This window comes from Diuraphis noxia, unplaced genomic scaffold (assembly GCF_037042655.1).
Source record: "Diuraphis noxia isolate RWA-SAM2 unplaced genomic scaffold, SU_Dnox_SAM2 contig0002, whole genome shotgun sequence".
In the NCBI taxonomy this organism is placed as follows: Eukaryota; Metazoa; Arthropoda; class Insecta; order Hemiptera; family Aphididae; genus Diuraphis; species Diuraphis noxia.
This window is the reverse complement of record NW_028301712.1, coordinates 51480649-51499866: the sequence shown is the minus strand read 5'-3', so window position 1 is coordinate 51499866 and position 19218 is coordinate 51480649. Positions and strand designations below refer to the sequence as shown.

General features: G+C 28.4%; 1 protein-coding gene and 1 long non-coding RNA gene across 3 annotated transcripts; both read right to left on the bottom strand.

Moving 5' to 3' along the window:
• Positions 1-588: 588 nt before the first annotated feature.
• Positions 589-19199, bottom strand: LOC149058644 (uncharacterized). Of its 2 annotated transcripts, XR_016190217.1 has the most exons (5): positions 18801-19199; positions 17768-17854; positions 12303-12404; positions 6775-6867; positions 589-794 (listed from the first exon to the last, which is right to left on the bottom strand). It is a non-coding gene; the product is annotated as an uncharacterized LOC149058644 (long non-coding RNA). The 2 variants fall into 2 exon arrangements; XR_016190216.1 differs by lacking the exon at positions 17768-17854.
• LOC149058645 (THAP domain-containing protein 3-like) lies at positions 4740-6711 on the bottom strand. Its single transcript, XM_089219704.1, has 2 exons — positions 5911-6711; positions 4740-5826 (listed from the first exon to the last, which is right to left on the bottom strand). The coding sequence occupies exons 1-2, from the start codon at positions 5973-5975 to the stop codon at positions 5598-5600; spliced, it is 294 nt and encodes a 97-aa protein (XP_089075830.1). The 5' UTR covers positions 5976-6711; the 3' UTR covers positions 4740-5597.
• Positions 19200-19218: the final 19 nt, after the last annotated feature.

Genomic DNA, 19218 nt, shown 5'->3' with positions numbered 1-19218 from the left:
ACACATATAAAATGAAACATACATTTTATGACGAAGGAACAACTTTAGCTTGACAAAATATATCTGAGAACAATATTATAAGAAATTATTAAGAACCAGATTTATGAACCTAATTTTATTTTATAAATTTCTATTTAAAACAAAGATTGTAATATCCGCTACACTTCGTAATACCTTTGTAGAAGTTTCACTATGTATAATTTATTTATATATTTATATGCAACAACTAGGTAACAACAAATAAGTAAACTCTCTACTGTATAACGTTTAAACTTAAATAATTATGTTTTATAATACCTTAATTTCAAGTGATGCTCGAAAACTGTTCTTCTGATTTGCATAGCCGTTTACTAACAATAATAATTATTAAAAGTTTTTATGCAAATGCAGAAAACTAAAATGTTGATGCAGTGCTGTAACTAGACTACTGGAGGCCCGTGTGCAAACTAAAATCTAGAGGCCCCTTGTTATAGGTACATCATTTTTAACTTTAACTTTTCCTTTTTTTGGAGGGGGGGAGGTGCTGCTGGATAAAAAAGTAAATAAAAATATAAAATACAGTTTATCAGAATAATAATATATATATTATATAACATATAATATAATACACGAACTACATAATTAATAAACAATTAAACAAATATTGTATTATAAAACCACTTGTGTAGTTGTGTCTTGTTGGGCTGTATCACTATACCTGTATCAGGCATCAGCTGTATCTTTCTTTTCTTCAGATTCAATATAACAGCTAGATGTTAATGTTGGTCTTTCATCCTGAACATCTTCATGAACATCTAAAATTAGAAATAAATAGTTTTGAAATCAATTACTTTCAATTAATTGTAATAAATAATTTATCAAAAATTGTTTTAAATTTAACCAATCTTTCCTATTTCTTTGAATTACTTATGAAAAAAAAATTTACACGGTGATCGGCGATTAATCCCAATAAGCAGACAAGGCGTGTGTACATCGTACGAATGTACGATACCATGATACTATTAATAGTATTACATGGAAATACAGACGAACATCTATATAAATACTTCATAACTTTGATAGGTTCTATGATAAGTACTAGCAAAATAATAGGACAACAATAATAGTAAATTAGTAAATAGATACAAAATAAAATTCGTTCCATTTTAAATGTTATAAACTTATAACTAATATATTTTTATATTTTTATAATTTAATAATTTGAAACATTAGTCCTTTCGACTTTTGAGGCCCTCCAATATATTATGAGGCCCGAGGCCTGTGTGCGGTGCACACTCTGCACACCAGGTTTTTAAGGCACTGTGTTGATGTGATATGATTTCGTGTAAATATTAAATTTAATGTTTATATAATATATTTTATTCATGTATCTAGTTTACCGTCTACTTCAATATCTTACTTGTATATTTACATTTTTAATTAAAACAATGTCATATAGGTAGTTACATAAATATCATACTCGCATATTATTATTAACACATATTTATTTGCATTTAATTTGTTAAAATTATTACGTGTACGTTAAAGCATTAGAAAATGAATTGGTGAATTCAATTTGTTATACGCATTAATTATTTGAACCGTAGTTAAGTACGAATGGTTACAAGTTAAACGGAAATTTAAGGCTGAACTAATCATGTGAAGTTGATAGCTAACAGAATTGATTTAAATTTTATGATGTAGTGGTTGAGGTAAAATGAAATTAAAACTTCATTTTATTCTATGATAATAAATATAAAACGACTTCATGAAAGTCCTCGTGAGGAACAACTCTGTAAGTAATGTTGTTATTAAATAATCAATAAAATCCAAAAAGGAAGAGTACGACCACCTAGGGGAAAATAAATATATAAATATATATTTTATTTAATAATTTGAAAAATGATTGTGGTACCTATATTGTATGTGTAAAAATCTGTAGAAGTATTGTGTTTATCGATTTTGTAGTTAATATAGTTAATGTATTTATATTATGTATGTTATTATATATAACTTATGTAACAACTAAAAACAGAAGATATTATATAATTTTAAGATCGATTTAAAGTCTATTAATTACATATTTATGGTTAAATATAATGTAATATATGAATTGCTTACCGCATTATGGTGTGCAGTAACTATAAATAATATTATTTTGGAGTATTATTATATGTATATGTATAATCAATTGTAATTGTTGAAACAGTTTTACGTTTCAATTTAATATATTTATTAATTTTTCATTAAAAATGTTGATTCAATAAACGATAATCTAAACGCTAATTGAAGATCGCTTAATTCAAAATAACTTTCATACTCCTTTAATTTTCTCGATTAATTTCATTTAGTAAACATTGCGACAAAAAATATTTTTAAATTATGTTTTGACTTTATTAAAGTGATAATTTAATTTAAATTAATGGATATTTTAAAAACAAAAATGATGTTTGCTGAAAACCATAAAAGTTAGTTTGGTTTCTTTAAAATAATTACCGTTTCTCATTAATTTCTTTTCAGCGCTATTCTTTTTGACACCTAGTCTGTGCCTAGCTGTTTTACACTATTCGTAATCCATCATTGAAATTTGAGATCCATTTATTATTTAAGGCTTTTTCGTGTTGACATAACATACAACCCTAATTAACGTCAGAGCTGTCGGGATTTCTTCCGAACACGAAGGGTGCCAAGATAAGTCTGCCGGGCATGTGTTTGTTAAAAAAAAAAGTAAGGTAGAGAAGTATAATAACTGCGGTTGATTTTACACGATTTCGCTGATGAGCTATGCATATTAACATTTCAACGCCATCGTTATAATATTATGAGATTACACCAATAGACGTAATCTACACTATTACCTACTTATCTGTATAATTTACGGGAAATAAAAACTGAATAAAAATAAAAATACTATATACACCGTTGAAATGGTCAAATAAAAGTTAAAAAATATATATAAGTATAAAAATATTAATATATTTTCTGCATCTTATAATAACAAATAAGTATTAAGTATTTTTTAGTATACTATGGCATTGCTTGAAAGAGGAAATTCCGTATTCTAAAACGTAGACATTTTATAACAATGCACTGCAAATAAGTACCGCAGAGAGAAAATATCAGTTGAAAAAATACAGTTATGCGGGGAGAAATAGAAGTTGTTAGAGATAAATTGTCACACTCATTTGAAGATCCCGTGAAAGACCGCAGTGGATACATTATATCCTCATTTTTTTTTTTATATGATAATTATATAGCAGATTTATCTATATTCGTCATTACGTAGTCTATTACCTATTTATACCTGTATTACATTTTATAATAGTTATTTTTACTTTATATAATGCTTGGACGTATATTAAATCCTATATAATATTTAGGATTTAATTTTATCTGGTGATATTGATGATATACATAGGTAGGTATACATTGTATTTTATAATTAATTTTTTTTTATTTGCTTAAAATTTACAAGTCTTAATATTATTTTATGGTCTATTCATTTTCATCTCAGTAATAACTAATAAGAATCATGGAATATTTCCAATTAAATTATTATTATATTTCCAATTAATTATTCAGTACCTAATAAAAAGTCTTAAGTATATTATCCCACTTAAGTTTTAGTATAGATCATTATTGAGTATTAACAGTATTCATCAGTGCTTGATATTGCGTTCATATTGGTATCATATATTATTTACACGATGCACCTACTCAATAAATCGTAACAAAACAAAATCATTAAATTTAAACAATTGCTTATTATTAGAAAAGTTAATATTATTTTTTTGGTAATCGATTTATATTTGTATAATTTATTTAAATACACCTACGGCAAACCGAAATGTTATTCTTTATTACAAACATATGTAAAATAACTTAAAATATTCCGTTACAGATTTTTTTTTATTTTTAATTGCTTTACCGAATGTCTATATAAATGATAAATATTGTATCCCTATTTTTTTGTATCTGTATAAATAATAATAAAACCACAAATTAGTTAAACAAATTTGAATTTTTTTTAAACCCAAGTTAATACTTAATTCGATCCTCATTGTAACTGACGTATTAATTTAAATATTCTCATCTTATCAAACACTAAATAGGTACCTATGGAATATTTTAATGGCTCGTATTTTTTAAGAATAACCTTAGACTTGTTTTTACGAATTAATATATTTTATTCGAACGGTATAAAGAAAAAAACGAATTAAACTTGGTTACAATACAAGCGCGGCATCCTGATCTCGCTGTCGGTGATCAACCGATAAGTCTTGAAATTATCGGTAACAAGAAACATAGCATGGGATTTATGCCTAAAGCACGATTTGTTAGGTTCTTAACGTCCTACGTGCACCGTGTACATATACTTCAATCTTGATAAACTAATAGTTAACTACGAATTTATTGTTGCGCAATGATTCATTATACTAAGTTATTTTTAGTAATAATATTTAAAACAACATCGTGTTAGTACAAATTATTATAGATACCAGATAGGTATAGGTACGCACTGTATGTCTTTTGAATTGAGTGGGTTCTAACCATTTTAATCCATGTTCATATGTAGGTTTGGACATAATTTAGAAACCAAGATTATTATTTTTAACATATATTTTTAAGCATATAACTAGTAAATTATTAAACTATATTACTATAACTATGGGCTGTATATTTATTTTTAAAGATTTAGTTGCGCTATTTTTTTTATACTAACAGAATTCCATACATAAACAGAAAATGGTCAAATCTAATGAGTGGTAAAACTTAGTGTATTTTTTTGGAATGCATTTCATATTATTTTTAACTCTTATCATATATTATCAATTTATTAAATCTATCATAGTTGTGTTTAAGTATAAAAAATGAATAAACTTGCTACCTAATACAGGGGCGTCTCCAGACCTTGGCTATGGGGGGGGCGAAATAATAAAAAAATAAATATTAATTTACATGAGAATATGGGATTCAGATACTGAGTGATGATTTTAGAGACTGAGAGAGAATTTATCATATTATCATAACGACATAACGTATTATCATATTTAAATCTATAACACTTATCAGTTGACTCCACTTATCAGTTATCATGGCCATGTGGAGTAGTTGCCATAGATATTAAAGAATGGATAGGCCATTTGAGCTTATCATACGGGAATGAATATGAAATTATTTTGAGGTTATAGAGGTCTTAACACAAATAGATAACAGAATTTGGTTTAATCACACATAATAATTATTTATTTTATTTATTTCATTTTATTCAATTAGTTGTCAATATTTAATACTCAATATTATAAATTAGTGTAATATACTAATATGTAAGTTTATAAATTAATAAATAATAATAATACAATTAATACATTAATATTAAACCATATTTTATATAATATAATAATAATAACATAAATCATTCATGTCTAAAATGTACTAATTTCGTCAATTTTGACCTTGTTTTTCCAGATTTAATATTTATATCATTTATTTTACGTAGTTCGTGGAAAACTCTAATGTCTACATATGTAACAGCAATTGAATTAATAAGTTTATTTTGATGAGTATCCAAAGCAGAAGTTTGACTTTGGCAATTAAATAGGCAGGTATTATTTGTTTTATATAAACTGGATTTCAAAAAAATACATACTATGAATAATTAACAGTTGTCGAAGTACTTGGAACTGGTGAACAAGATTAGGCTTTAATATTTTTCTTGCAGTACTAAAAATATAACAATCATTTGTGAAGTGATTTCCACAAACATATTGCCAATCACCAATTTCTTGCAACCCGAACCCTAATGCTGATGCCCATTTTTTCCTTTTTTCCAAATTCTTAGGAAATCTAACCATCATAATTATTAATTAATTAACATTAAATATCTGATATTACTAATTTAAAATAACCCATAAGGGACTATGATCCTACCTATGAAATGGTAAATCTTTGTTGTCTTTAGATGAAACATTACACACTTTGCAAATATGAACCATAGTAAGTTCTAATATAAATATTCAGTTTGGATTTTGGACTTAAATGGAGTAAATTAGTCAAATTATGCAATAACTAGGTAACATCCAACAGGTTCAATTAATACAATTAAATTTATATTATAATAAAATATACATATTACATTTATAATAATTATTATTTTATTATAATTTATAAATTCAAATATCTATTATCAGTATTATCTATGCGTCCAGCAATGATAATAATCACAAAATATAATTTATGATAAGACCTCTGCCAGAAAGAGAGGTAATGATAAAAATCTGTCTTTCTCTCTTCCCCATTCCGGCACACTTCCCTCTATTCGATTAATATAGCAATGGCCTATCCATTCTTTAATATCTATGGTAGTTGCAAGGTTTATAGATACTAGTATGATACTATATGATCGCGAATACGTGTTTTGATAACAAGATAATATTGTGAAATTACTGAAATTTCATATTATATAAATGTCAAATAATTTAATATAAATTATAAAATTTACTAATAATTACTATGCAAGTCAGTCACCTTACGGGGGGGGGGCGATCGCCCCTTTCGCCCCCCCCACAAGGACGCCCCTGACCTAATATTCATAATGTATAAATTAAAATATTTATATTTAAATACAGACATACTGACAATAAAGAAGTATATAACTATACAAATTAAAAAATGTAGATAAACTTGCAAACAATTATTAAATAAATATAAATTAATAAAATAAAATATTAACATTATATACAGGAAACAGACATGTAATAATAACAATAGTTGAAACTAATAATTAATATATACTTTGTCTTATGATTTTCATTGGCATAACGCATAACTCATAATGATTTCACAATGTCTGGATTATTGTGTAATTGGTTGCCTTAAGATAGCTTCCTAGAAATAAAAACAAATAATTGATCACATTTTTCAAGCTAGCCAAAAAATTAATTATAAACAACTTGATCACTTTCACGCTGGTTTATTGTCTATAATATATCATGCAAAGTTATAATTATACCCATAGTATTAGCTATGTGCCTATGTCTATCCATCTAAATATTTAATTATTATGAAAAAAAAAATGTATTATATTTTTATACACACACGTCATGCAGTATACCAAAAAGTAGAAAAATTAGTTAATAATTACTCTTAAATAAATAATAATTATAAATAAAAATGTTTTTACTGTTTTATAGAACCATGTTTTTTTAATTAAATTTCATTCGTTAAAACAACGTTTATTTGAAGCGTTCGTGCGCACCAATGGACATACAGAGAACAAAGATACCCTATACTGGGTGTTTCACAAAGAGAGGGGTTGACAAATTTCACCACACCAACTTTTTTTTTGAGAAGAAAGGTATTGGGGTGTTTTGACACCTAAGACACCCTTCTACTTAACGCCTCTATTAAAACCACAAAACCCTCATTGTTAGGTGGTTAGGAAAAAATACTCATATTTCTAGGGGAGTAATGTATTTTTAAAATGAAAATCTGGTAAGTGAGAAATAAAGTAGTTGTTGGTGATACTAAGTTAACGATTGTTGACAGTTGGTGAAACCAAACGCTTTCATTCAGTTGATATAGAAGTTTCAAACGCATCCTGCAGATAACTAAAAAATACTTCTATTAAAAAAATCCAACGTGCTTGCCAGCTGCCATATTGTTATAGCAGTTTTGTTGCTTTATAACGTTTTTTTTTTTTTTTTTAAACTAACAAATCAAAACTTAGTATGTATGTGTATCATTATAAGATATAATATATTTAATATGTGGTAAAGCTTTTAGACAGACCTATAAAAACGTGATGTTGTTTATGTGTTTAATGAGCTCTAAGAGACCTGAATATTTAGCGCTCAGACACGACACGGTAGAGAGGTGCCATAAAAATGTCTCACTAAAATAACAGTTAACATGATATCAAGACACAAATATCATGAACAAAATATTTATTATATAATGTAGATACTCTAATTATTATTAATACGGAATTTATTTTTCGTTTTAATTTAATCTTCTCGTTGTAAATGTATTTACTGCAGTGTTAAACATTATAATTGCATAATTGGTCGAATAAAACAATATTATAATATATTATTATATAGTAATATTTACATAAGTAGTTTTAAACACATGTAACCCATATGTAACAAAATTATCATGTGTTTGTTTATTTATTTGTTGAAATAAAAAAAGCATTTGATATGACGTTCATAAGTTGAACACAGAGAACTAATAAATTATTACGGCCAAGAGAATAAGTATATATTATTATTATTAAGAGAACCCGCTGTAACATAGTCCATTTGGTGTGGGGTGGGACGGTAGGGTTTTTTTTTTGTGTATTTGTAGATTTTTAAGTTGGTTGTAAACTTGTAACACGTTTTATGTATGTGTGACAAGGATTTGTTGTTGAAAATCCTGAGTGGTCAGTGGTCACCCATCCGGGAGCTAACAACTGCAGCCGGTTCGTATGCTCAGCGCGTATCCGCAGATGAGTGAGTGTACGACCGCGCCTCACCGAGCCACATTTTTATTACTGTAAAGAAAACACTAGGACAATACGACTTGTTCATTTATATACATGTTTTAGAAATGTAATACATGTATAATATACAGGTAATATGGTTGTATATATAATTTTCTTTCTTTAAACTACCTACTTGCAAATAAAAACATATTTTTGTTGTGTATTTCGATCTATCAATGATATTTTTGTGCGGTACTATACGCGGTATAGTTTTTAACGCTTGACAAAAATTAAAGAAGCTAGGAATTTATATATTAGATTATATTATTATATTTGTGTTCGCAAAACCCAAAGTATTTCCTTTTTAATTTACCATTAAATTTAAAAAAATAAATAAACAGTACAAAATTTAAAAAAATTAAGTTTGTATATTTAAATTTTATTTTGCAAAATAACACACGAAAAAATTATACGAACAGTATCAAAGTATATACTAAATTAAAACTTAATATAAATACGAATATAAACGTTTAACCAAAATTTAATACATAATATAATAATATTATATTTGTTTCAACATCTTACTCGCAAGAAATATTATATTGAATAATATAATTGTACAGTCAATTCATTTCACATTTGGTGGTTTTAACTCATCATTAACTAGAAAATAATAAAATATATGGATATCTATGTAGTTTAATAATAATTATCATGTACCTACTGATGTACTAAACGAGTGTTATTTAAAGCTATAAAATGACTTAAAATATAAACGCAGACTGTAGATACCTACATGAAATTAACAACTCATTAAAATTTAAGTAATACACTTTTTTTATTGGTGTATGGATGTATAATATTATGTATTATGTATACACTATCCTCATAAAATCATAAAACATTAAACCTTCCAAGTAATTATTATGGTTTAATAAAAATATCACGATACGTTTAATTGTACTTAAAAGTTATAATACACAATCCTATAAGGTATGTATAATAGTTAATATATATATATATATGTATATATATTATATAATGTGTATAATTTACCTTGATAAGATAATAATTTGAATAAAAAAAATGGTGTGCGTTAGTTTTTACTTTTTAATAGTAACACAATATAGTATAATATATATATATAATAATTATAATAATAATAAAATTTAACTTAATAAAATTACTATTAGTTATTTAGCCATTTTAGGTCTATGTATATAGTCATATAGATACCTAATAACTTTTATATTAATTCATATTTTTTCTCTTAATTTATTTATATAAGCTCCGTAATAAATGAAAATTAAATTAACAGTTCGGTATAATAATGCTAAATAATGAAATAACATTTTAAAATAATGGTCGTAAGATTATAATTATGTCTTATACGAAACATAAAAGTTTTTATACACTTAGAACTAATGTTGGGGATTAATAAATAATAACCACTACAAGGTACTACAGTTTACTTAAACTTGCATTCATCATATTTTGTTAATTTACCAAATTAATTTGGGTCTGGTCCGTATAGTATATTTTATTATAACAAATAAATATTTGGCTTTGTTGCCGTGTACTCAAATATTTCCATGGTTATAAGTTTTAAAAAGATTTAATTTCAGCATTAACATAGTTGTTACTCGTGTTATATAACGTCTTATGAGCACGCAACGTGTCATAAAACTTTTTTGTTTTACATTTTTACGACTCTTATGCGAGGAAAAAGTTGCATATAATATAAATTTACAATTGTCGATTGCTTAGAACGGTTTTATTTTTGTTTTTTGTGTCAATTAATATCATTTTCATTTTTATTATTATTTTTTTTTTTACAAATGTTCGGTTTTACCTATTTTCATAAATTATTATTACATATAATAATAGTTGATATATGTATACAATATAGTGCAACGTCAGCTGTTCATATGTTTCAGTGTATGCGCAGCAGCCGCGTGCTCTAATAGAGCTGTTCGTCTGTTTAATTTGGGTTTAATCGAAAATGTAAACTCGCTGTCGACACGCTACGTCGCGGTATATATAAATAAATAAATATATATATATATATGTGTGTGTGTGTGTGTGTGTATAATATATAGACAGACAGACATACTGCTATGCACAAGGCAATAGGCTGCACACCGTGACGGACTTTCGGAATTACATATCCCCATAGGTATATGTATGTATATAAAATGGGGCGTACTACCCAGATGGTACTGATACCCCGACAAGGGTGCTCGTTAAAAACATTCGATCCTTAATTATTATTATATCTACCTAGCGCCCGGAGAGTATTTTCGCCGTCAAATCTAACGACTATATTATAGGTATATACGGTGCACGAAGAGTATAAAAACAAATGGCTTTATATAATATTATATAGGTATATGATGCTATACGTGGTGATGGTGGTGGTGTTGTTGTTATTTATTTTTTTTTTTTTATCGAACACCTGGCGTATCAAAAATGGTCCGCAGGTATACGTATAATAATAATACATAAATACACGATTGGCCGGTCGGCCGTCAGGAACGTATTAATTTTTTAATCCGAGTTTATTATGTACCTCAGGTTTCGTATTAATAATTGACCCATCGTTTAGGTGTCCGAAAAAAAAAATAGGCGGTTTCCTCGCTTCTCTATCTCAGTTTCATTCTTCTCTCTCCGTCTTTCTTCCCCTCCACCATTTCTCATTTTTCTCTCTTCCTTTCTAAAATAAAAATTGGCTTCCGTCCCGACGCCTTCGGTTATTATTAATAGCTCGTGACAGTTAAACATGTGCTGGTAATAATTACTAATTAAAACTGAGATATCTCTATTAAAAATAGGACAAACGTAACCCCTTGAACTGGGTATTTTTTCTCTCGGTTTTCGTGTTATTTCGTTCTGCATAAACTTTTTAATGCAATGAGTGTATATACGCGCTCTTACGCCAACGAGTTTAGTTTTCCCCGTCATTAAGCCCTATTATATATGCTGGTACCGTGAAATGCGTATAGACAATAATACATAGCAAACATAATATACACCCCTCGCCGCACTTAAGCCGTATACAATGCGTTAATGTGTTTTTAAATATTATGTTATCGATGGATATAAAATAAATTTAAGTTTGATTTTTAAGTGTGATAATTATGGTGGTTGCCGATTTTGAGTAAAGCAAAAGAGTTACAATTATTCAACAATGTGTAGGTACCTATTTCATAATTATTTTTTTAACCAGGAAAATACATTTTGGGCGTATTAAATTATATGCTCCACTCCTGCATATATGATAAATTTAAATTTAAGTATACCGATCATCGTGGTAACTTATTTATAAGTTTATAACTAGTTTAGGTAGATATTTTCCTGGTAATATATACATACATATAATACATATAATAATATATTATGTATAATATACATAGTATATTAGGAAATCATTCTTATTTCTCTTAAATTTATTGCACTGTGTACTAACGTAAATAGAACCTATATAATATATATATATAGCCATATAGGTACCTACTACCTACCCATTATCAATAAGTCTGTCAGAATAAATCGTTCTTACTTAAAAAAATACAAAAGGGTTATTATACCCTGTCATGATATAATAGGGTCTATATTCAACACATATTTGATACATTTATTAAAGTGTGAACGTTATATTCAGATAGGCTGTATCACATACAATACCTTAACGGAATACAAGACGTATGTTGTAAATGCTTATAACTGCATCTTATTATAACAACATGTTATGTAGTCCGGCTTTAAGCGTTATAGGTATTTCCATAATCCAATATTAACATGATTTTTATTTATATAAAATATAATATAGCTACATAATATTACATATTATTATCACCTGCAAGGGCTGTCTGATTTGGTGCCAGTCTGAGATCCCCGGGTTACCGTCGTCACCACTCACCTGCAGCGTTGGAGTTGAATATGGCTCGTGTTACGACACCTGAATTGTTAATACTTGATATAAATAATGAATATATTACATTATAAATTAATATGTTGATATTATTTTGAAATGTCTTTATAATACGTCATAAGCGTTGTGTGATGATAAAATGCTGACGATGCAATGGTCGATAATAATATGATTTGTCTTGAGTACTTATAGGTATTATATTATACAATACAATACAATTTATATACACACATATAACTATTTTATTTCATATACTAAACCTATAGCTATATAGCTCACTGACTTAGTTTATTATACCTATTGGCTATTCACCTAAAATATTTAAAATTAATTATTATAAATATTAAATACTTTATCCAGTGGATGATTGATAGTAAATTATCATCGTAAAAATTGTATTAGCTGGCTTGAACGTTACTGTCGTTACAAAAATAAATATTATGCTATGATCTTGGTAATTTTTATATACACCACTATAGCAGTATTAGTGTTTTTATACATGCAAGTCGATAACCGTGTCAAATGTCGATGTATGTTGTGGAAAATATTTTTACTGTAACCGTAACTCATTCGAGTACATACTCTTATTCCATATATATTTTTAAATCTTTAAAATAAAATTTTTTTCCATGTATATAGGTTAAAAACTTATAAGTTATAAATACGAAGTCTATAGGATATTGTACATCGTTATCTATCTATATATGTATACAAACACGCTGCAGCTAGCAGTGCTAGCATAATCACAGGAAACGAATTTAACACACAGTTTGAGGCATATAAAAAGTAGGATTTTTAATGGGCTACGAAGTGCACGGGTTCAGCTAGTGATTACTGATTAATAATAATAAATAATTTCATTATTTTTGACGGTTGAAAGTATTATTGTTTGTTGCATAATCGATAGTTACGGCTATATTACAATAGTGCCTGTTAAAATAATGTTTTTAATTTCGAAAGTCTGCATTGAGATTTTTGTTGGTTCAAATATATTTGTTCATACTACAAAGGGAAATAATAAGACTAGGTACTGCAAAAAAAAAAAAAAATACAAAACAATCAAAATAAAAACCGTTTGGTTTTTAAACCTGTAACTATAATTCTAAGAAATATTTACGATTTTATTTACCATATGAGCTGATTGCTGATAACATTAAATCAAAGGAGAAGTGTTAATATTTATTATTGAACATAATAATTTTTAAATATTGTTTTTATACTTATATTAGGTACTATAAATGAATACCTAGATTCTATTATTATTTTAATGTAATGTTTTAAAGAAAAGATGAAAACTGATATATTTAATATATATTAAACTATTAGTTATTACTTATTACAGTAAATTACATAAATTGCAGTTAGACAAGGGAAATGTATGTAACTAAAATAATTTTTTTTCTGATAGTTTTACTGGTTACCAAAACCATTATTTGTATATTCCGAAGGATGTGAATTGTTATTATTAACAATTCACATCCTTCGGAATTTAAAATTGTTACTTTATTTTTATTTTTAATCTACTGCCTATATTTTAGGTTATATTTTATACATATATAATATTATATATATATATATTTATTAAATAATCGTTTGAATTCATCGTATCATTATACAGGTGACAAAATAAAACACAAAATAATAGGTACTGGGTGAAAATGGTATTTTATTATTTTTAAGAAAATTAACTATAAGCCTATAAGAAATTATAAAAGTAAAACTGTCATTAATAAAAAATAGGTTAGTTTATTCAATTTTGCATAGAATACATTAATTATAAGTAAAACTAAAACTAAGCTCTTCTACGATTTTACAGATTAAAATATAATGATTAAAAAAAACTATCAAAATAATGCGTTATTGTTCTTTAAGTAGATTAAGAATTCATAAATTGATAATTTATAAATTAAGCATGTAAGCCAAAAAATCTCTAGTTAGGTATTTTATATGGTTGAGGTAGGTGTAGTAAGAAAATAATGCTGGTTACAGGTTTCTGACATCTGACCAGCCACCGGTCTTTGCCGATTTTTCTTTTACGCCAAATTAAACCATGGATTACAAGATGTTCTTACACTGTGCCTTATCATTTAAGAATGATATATCTACAATAGATAAATTCTAGTGATCGGTAAATTTAACCACCGAGAAAAGCAGTAGGTATGCGGTTTATAATAGTTCTTATAAACTTGATTTAAAAACATCTTTTTATAATATCCTAATATTATGACCATTATCTGCAGGCTGCAGCTGACAGTATTATTGGATTGATTACTAAATTAAAAGTTAAAACAAATATTTGCTCTTGACAAAGTAAAATAAAATTAATTTCTTGCAGTAAAAACGTTTTGACTGTATATATTATTTACAATTGTTTTTTTTTTTTATTTAGAAATAATAAGATAAATATAAGTGCTATATTTATTAATTAATATTATTTACTGATAAATTATTAACACGTCTTGTCTCAAAATTACATTGTTTTATCGACATAAAGCATCTTTATATAATATATATATATATATTAATAAAAATATATACTTATTATTATGAATAAAAGTTTTCGAGTTCAGTTGTTATTAAACTTAATTGCAATAACAGGATGGTTTTAATTGGGTGATATAATGGTTATATACGCCAATTACAAAATATAGTCAGCCTTAGTATATTTATTAAGTACAATATTATATTAAAAAATCGTGTATTAACTGTAGCTAATTATTAATTCACGAAGGCACGAAAAACAATAATTATTTTAAATTAAAAAAAAATTATAATAATAAGACAAAACTATTAAATAGGTAGTCTCATCCTAAATCTGATATATCATATATGATAACATACTAAATAGTGTAATAAATTTATTGTATTACAATTACGGCGGCGTAAGAAACCCATTATAAATCATACAAATATTCGACAGTGCTAATTTAGTAATAAATTGCATACTAAATTGTAATAACGGCATACGGTCGGTTAGTAAAATAATTCATTTTTAAATTTGCATAATATTATGATAATAATTTTCGGTTCAAGTTTATTGGTTAATCCGACTGCTGCAGAAACTCTTACTACACTGTTTTAATCGAGACATACATTGTGAAGTTAACCAGCTAACAACCACCGCCATATTATTATCATATATGAATATCATCACAACGGACTAACTTATATCTGCAAGTACACACACCACTTGCTATTCACCGTACAACAGATATAATATGAGATACTTCATATTTATATTCTTATATAAGACCACGAAACGCGTAGTGGTAGTAATTTTTAAGTTTTAACGCTGTGCAAGTGTGGATTTATTTTCAAAATCACAAAAATCTAATTTCTATAGTGTTCTCAGTTGCTTCGATATATATAAAAGGAAAATAGATCACTGTTGCAACTTTGCAAGACGATATCGTGTACAACACGAATAGTTTTCATGCAGCGTTCCTATACCCTGCAATACACTTTTGATGAAGTTGTAACAATGCGGCCTTTTTTATATCAGTATCAGATGTGTTGGCCAACAGGTTTATATATATATATATATATATAATGACACGTATCATCGATAGATTTTAATATGCCAATGTGGTTTAGAATGACGTATTTTCAAAATCAAAATAATCGTATTTTTGAAATTCCATCGTGGTCTTCTCGAGATCGCGTCGATATATAACGCAAATCGATCACAGCTGCACGACGGCGATATCGTAAACTGTAGACATAGTTTTCGTTTATTTCTACCACATAAGATTCGGATGACATTACGAGTGTATTTGTGTATGTTATATCGCATGAATTGTGTTGGTTAGTACCAAACTAATGCAGAAACTGATATGCTGTTTTAATCACGACACGCACACACACACAACGCACTCCGATTCAAAACTACCTACTATAATATTATATCATCACAGACCAACTTATATATATATCTTCAGTAAGTACACATCAAGCGTACTATTCACTACGTCTGCAGATACGAGATATAATAGGTCGTACGAAGCATTGATGCAGTAATTTGTCCATTTTAGCGCTGTGCGATTGCGCATTTACACAATTATATTAAAAATATATCCATACAACATTCTTATCTTCATTAAACAGTCCAATTTTGGCAAACGTCGTACAGACATGCAGAGATAGAAATAATATGGTTCTCGTTCGCAAAAATAACCTAACTGCACTTTAACAATAATGTTACGAAATGCAGAGGATGACAATAACAGTGTATATTACAGATATCCGCAGATGTGTTGATTAACAGATTTTTATTTAATGACGCGACTATATAACTTACGTATATTATATCAATGGGGCTTAAACATATTTTTAAGATACCAAAAATTCGTATTCTCGATCTCGGAATTCTGTGGCGCCGTGGCGGTGTTTACGCGATTGCGTCGATAAACAGTGCAAGTCACCACTTTTTCAATTTAAGACCTGAGTATTAACCTTCATTTCAATAAAGCGAAAAGTTCAAGAATAGGGAGACATATAATAATGAAAAATAATAACAATTAATAACAGTTTAAGCCAGAAAATATTTATTTTTTTCGACAATTTTGAATTGTTATATCTTCTTAAATTATTTAAAAATATACTTTCAAATATTTTATTAATATTTTGTGGTGATGACTAATGAGTCGAAGACATAGTGTAATTCGCAAGGTATATCTGATAAGATCGAAAAAATAGACTAAAAATGTGGAAATACGTCCTTAACATTACTCGTTGATCCCATTGTAACCAGTGAGTTAAATAGAAGAGTTTTTACGTAGGTATGTGTTGATATACGTGCGTAAATCGAGACCTGCAGCCCATAATATAATTTGAGTCCAATAATAGCGAACGAGTCCACAGACTAAATGTATAAATCTGCCATAAACGCTGTAACTTTTGCAAACGTAATGCAAATCGATCACTGCTATACGGTTACGGCATTGCGCGTACTACACATCGTTATATAATGCATTTTTACCCCCCAAAAACTTTTGACCATGTACCTATATATATGTATATATATATATATGTATGTGTGTGTGTGTAAGTGTGTTTTTTTCACCAAACGACCAGCATTATAATATTATATATGTTTGTCCATAAAAATCGTTACGGCTGTCGTCGTCGGCGACCGAGTGCGCAGCGTATACATATATATTATAGGATTCGGATACGCATAAACATATACCTACCTGTAGCCTGCCTACCTACCGCCGAACTGACGATTTCTATACGACCGCCACCATTGCCACCGTCGAAACCGGGAAGTCGGCCACACAGCGATACGCGTCGGTCGTGTAATATATATGTATATTGTACCGTATATTATTACGCTCAAGCGGGACGATACTGCTAGTGCGAGATCGGCACGCAGGAACGCTGGAACTCACGCGAGCATACTTCCGGCGACCGGAACCAGCGAATAACGACAGTCGTCGTGTACCGCAATACATTGCATTGTAGTTTATTTTGTGCACCTAAATAATATTAATACATAATGATAATATAAATATTGCTCAAACGTTGTATGTTTATCGTATATATATATATTCGTATTCATGGGACTGTATTATACGAATATAATACCTAATATGATATAAAATATTGTGATAATTCGTGTACTGACGATGTTATCAAGGATGAAGGGTATAATGAATGTTGTAGCGATTAATAAAGCGTACCCGCATACTTAAAATCCATCTTATTTAATTATAACAAACGCATAACTACCAATACCATTAGCAAATGTAGGTTAGTAGGTTCAGCTAAAACCGTAACGTAGGTATATGTTAGCTGTTTAGGATCAGATGATATCATTTCGAGTAAATTAATCGTTCATCATAATGATTTATGACTTTAAGAGCATTTTTAAACTCTATTGTATAATTATTATTGTACATACTATTCATATTATATCAAAATTATAATGGAGATGTTAAAATATAGTATCTTACTATAATATGTAAATGTATATATGTATAGGTACCGTATAATAATATGGTATGCGCATATACAAGCAGCTAATACGAACGATGATATTTTAGGAGGGAAGTTTTTTGAGTGTTGGGAATAGGAATAATTTTGTTCTGAAAATGTACTGTAACATAATAGATATTAAATTAAATTATTAATTTGTATATTCAATATAGTTAGGAAGGAACTTTTTCAACTTCTCGGTGGCAACCCATTTCATGTCGTCGATTATAAACCTACTAATAATATGAAATATTCATAAGAATAATGATTTACGACGATCGTGATAAACGGAACAGAGAACGGCGCCGGACAATACGGCGTAGTGTTCTTATCGAAAACGTCAGCGAGTGCACTTTTTTTTCATCTATAACGTAAAGGTCGGTAGGGAGGTGACTGCATACAAAATATTGAACATTATATTTATAATAATGGGTGAAAAATATTTACCAAGTCTATCCCTCGACTAATTTCGAGTTTTCCTGCAGGGGCGACGTCGTATCACGGTAGACGCACACTACGCTATCGCCACTGTGCGCGAGTACTTTTTCCGCGTCACACTATTATTCTTATATTATGAAGTATCGACGACGGTCATCGTTGCCGCGAGATGAAGATGCGAACTTGTGTGTACCACTGTGTGCGTGTGTGTGTGTGTGTGTCGGCCGAATCGAGAGACCGCGGCGGCGGTTGTGTCTTGCAGGCGCCTTTACAACACGCCGCGGCTTGGGAGGTAGCCCGCGCACCAGTCCGTGTGACCACCGCGAAGAAACCGGTTTAATCCCGGGCGGCCGTCGATACATCCGTATAGAGTGGTCCTCCGCGCGCGCAGTCATCGTGCACGTTCGTCTCGCCGCCGCCGTTCGGT